General features: G+C 67.9%; 1 protein-coding gene across 1 annotated transcript in view; it reads left to right on the top strand.

Annotated features, from left to right (window-relative positions):
- LOC103617491 (cullin-9) overlaps positions 1 to 3184 on the top strand; it is a gene marked incomplete at its 5' end in the record, with an annotated part of 17456 nt that overhangs the window by 10174 nt on the left and 4098 nt on the right. The window contains 10 exon segments of the mRNA XM_017736949.1: positions 7 to 47; positions 436 to 541; positions 852 to 1079; positions 1245 to 1335; positions 1409 to 1580; positions 1732 to 1837; positions 1974 to 2069; positions 2157 to 2332; positions 2855 to 2988; positions 3068 to 3184. Coding sequence (XP_017592438.1) covers positions 7 to 47; positions 436 to 541; positions 852 to 1079; positions 1245 to 1335; positions 1409 to 1580; positions 1732 to 1837; positions 1974 to 2069; positions 2157 to 2332; positions 2855 to 2988; positions 3068 to 3184 — 1267 coding nt within the window.

The raw sequence follows: 3184 nt of genomic DNA, 5'->3' as shown, positions 1-3184 counted from the left end.
TTGGAGCTGCTGGGGACAGAGAAGGCTGTGAGCCTGAGCATCCTCAGGTGGGTGCAGGGGAGTTGGGGGGGCTCTGGGACCCCCACAGCAGGTGTGTGAGTGCTGGTGGTCGTGTTGGGAAGACGCAGTGCATGTTTGTGGGTGGTGGTGGGGGTGTTCTTCCCTGGCGGCGGGCTCACCCCAGCACGTAGGCAGGTGCTGATTGGGCTGTCCTGGGGCGCAGGGCCGTGTGGGGACAGAGCAGCGTGTGCGGGGGCGGGGACAGGCAGGGGCAGCGGAGGACGTGCCTGGGTGCTGGTGGGGTGCGCAAGGTGCCAGGGCAGCCTTGGTTGCCAGTCCTTGAGAGATGCCTTCCGGGTGGGGCAGGGAAGCAGGGCTGCGTGGAGCATTGCTGTCCCTGTGCCCCGGCCTGAGCAGGCCCCCTGTGTCACTCAGGATCCTGAACAAGTTCCTGGACAGTTATCAGGAGGATGTGCTGCCCTGGCATGAGTGTGTGGAGCCCTGTGTGTCCTGCCTGAGCACCCACAGCAGCAGCTGGGAGGTGAGGGGGCCCCGGGACTGCCGGCAGGCAGGGGTGGCTGTGCTGGGAGAGCTGGGAGCGGCTGTCCTGGCCGTGTCCATGTCCTGGTGGCAGCCTGGCCTTGTGTCCGAGGCACTGGGAGAGGTGGGAGCGGCTGTCCTGGCCGTGTCCGTGTCCTGGTGGCCAAATGCCCAGTCTGGCCGTGCCTGGCCAGGCTCTGGCGAGCGCTGGTGGGGTTGGGATGAGGGGAATGGAGCTGCAGCTCCGGCTGCTGGGAGGGCCCAGGGAGTTGCCAGCGGTGCCCCGGCTGCTCACGGCTGCGTCTCAGCAGGTGCTGCAGGAGGTTGTTGGCTTCCTGCACCGCCTGGGCAGCGCCAGCAAGGACTGCGTGGTGGTGATGTGCCACGTGGGCACCCACGAGGCTCTGAGCAAAGCCCTGGAAAAGCACAGCACGGTCCCGTCGCTGGCGCCGGCCCTGCTCGAGCTGGTGACGGAGTGTGAGAAGTTCGCCAGCCTCTACAAGAAGCTGACGAGCAGCATCTTGGCCGGCTGCATCCAGGTGGGCCTGGGGAGGCACGGCCGTGCTGGGGCTCTGGGTCTGGGGGCCCTCAGGCTGTCCCCGGCACTGAGGGACGGCCTTGTGCTCTCTGCCTGCCGCAGCCCTGCGTGGGGTGAGGGGAGGAGGACCTGGGGCCCCTGGTAAGAGCCTTTTGCCATCCCACAGCTGGTCCTGGGACAGATTGAGGAGCACCGCCGGAGCCACCAGCCCATCAGCATCCCCTTCTTCGACGTCTTCCTGCACAACCTGTGCCGAGGTGAGTGCGGGCAGTGGGAGCTGGCCCCAGGAGCTGGCTTGGTGGCTGGAAGCTGCATGTGCTCTGCCCACAGGCTCCAGCATGGAGGTGAAGGAGGACAAGTGTTGGGAGAAGGTGCAGGTCTCTTCCAACTCGCACCAGGCCAGCAAACTCACGGACAGGAACCCCAGGACGTACTGGGAGTCGAACGGCAGCACCGGCTCCCACTTCATCACTGTGCACATGCAGTGTGGGGTGGTGATCAGGTGGGGCTGGGCCGGGAGGGCTTTGTGGATCTGTGCCAGCCCTGCCACAGTGGCCCCGTGCTGGGGGCAGCGGGACATGGCCGGCAGGGCGTGGTGCTGTCAGGGGCCAGGGCAGGGAGGTGGGGACAGCCCCGTGTTTGCTGTGCTGCAGGGAGCTGAGCATGCTGGTGGCCAGCGAGGACTCCAGCTACATGCCATCGCGGGTCGTGGTGCTGGGCGGGGACAGCCCTGCCACCATCAGGACGGAGCTCAATGCGGTGAGTCGCCGTGGGAGAGGCGGGCCGGTCCTTGCTGTGCCCCGTGGAGGTGTGGCCCTGGTGCCCGCAGGGGGCGGCTGTGGGGGAGCCGCTTGCAGGCTGGCAGTCGTGCTGAGGGCTCAGTGCCTCCCTGCAGGTGACCATCCTGCCCTCGGACAGCAGAGTGATCCTGCTGGAGAACATGACCCGCTTCTGGCCCATCATCCAGATCCGGGTGAAGCGGTGCCAGCAGGTAGGGGAGCAGGGGCTGGGCCCGGGAGCGGGCAGCGTGGGGTGTCGGGGCCACGTCCGAGGAGCTGAGGGTCCCGCTCTCCCGCAGGGTGGCATTGACACACGTGTGCGTGGCATCGAGGTGCTGGGTCCCAAGCCCACTTTGTGGCCCATCTTCAAGGAGCAGCTGTGCCGGCGGACGTTCCTCTCCTGCACTGCTCGGGCTCATGCCTGGAGCCAGGAGATCTGCCGAGACCGGGGGCGGCTGCTGCAGCTCTTTGGCAGGTGAGTTGTGTCCTGGCTGTGCCATCGCGTCCCTGGTGTCCCAGGGCCCCGGGGGACGTGGCAGGCAGCCTGTGAGGGGACAGCGGGGCTAGGAAAGGAGCAGCTGGGTGTGCCACCTGGACGGGAGGGGCCCTTGCTCCTTCCTGGCCACCAGTGGTTCTGGAGGGCCAGGGCCGCCTTGGGGTCCCCTGGGTTTAAGCTGGGCTAACCCCCCAGAGGGGGATGCTGGTCCCCCACAGGGGCCGGCACATCCTGATGTGGCAGAGGTCGGCCGGGCACAGCAGGATCTCGTGGCCACAGGCACTGCACAGCCCCGTTTGGCAGCGGCTGTGAGGGCCCCGAGGGCCATTGGGGGCAGGTCCCAGAGACAGCGAGGGGCCCTCCCTGGCTGCTGGGGGCGAGCGGGGCCACCGAGCTGTCGTGCCTTGGGCAAGGGGCAGAGCAGGGAGCCACGAGTGTGCTCTGCTTTCCCGTGGGAGTTCTCCAGCCCCGGCACCGTGTGCCGCCCGGTCGCTGTTGCAGACTGAACGGGGCGCTGCAGCACGAGCAGGGCTTTGCCAGCCGCTTCCTTCCTGACGATGAGGCAGCCCGGGCACTGGGCAGGACGTTCTGGGAGGCCCTGGTGAACCCCTTGGTGCAGAGCATCACCAGCCCAGGTACCCTGCGCTCTCCGGGACCCATCCGTGCCGTGCGCCAGGCAGAGGCGCCTGGCTCTGAGTCTGGTTGGCCCCACAGGCCCTGATGGTGTCAGTCCTCTGGGCTGGCTGCTGAGCGAGTACCTGGAGAGCGTGGAGCTGCCCCGCCGTGCCACGGGGCGCAGGGCTACCTTTGGCTCCTGCGTGCGGCGGCTGA

This window comes from Corvus brachyrhynchos, unplaced genomic scaffold, assembly GCF_000691975.1.
Source record: "Corvus brachyrhynchos isolate BGI_N302 unplaced genomic scaffold, ASM69197v1 scaffold806, whole genome shotgun sequence".
Taxonomy (NCBI): Eukaryota; Metazoa; Chordata; class Aves; order Passeriformes; family Corvidae; genus Corvus; species Corvus brachyrhynchos.
This window is presented reverse-complemented; position numbering and strand designations above follow the sequence as displayed.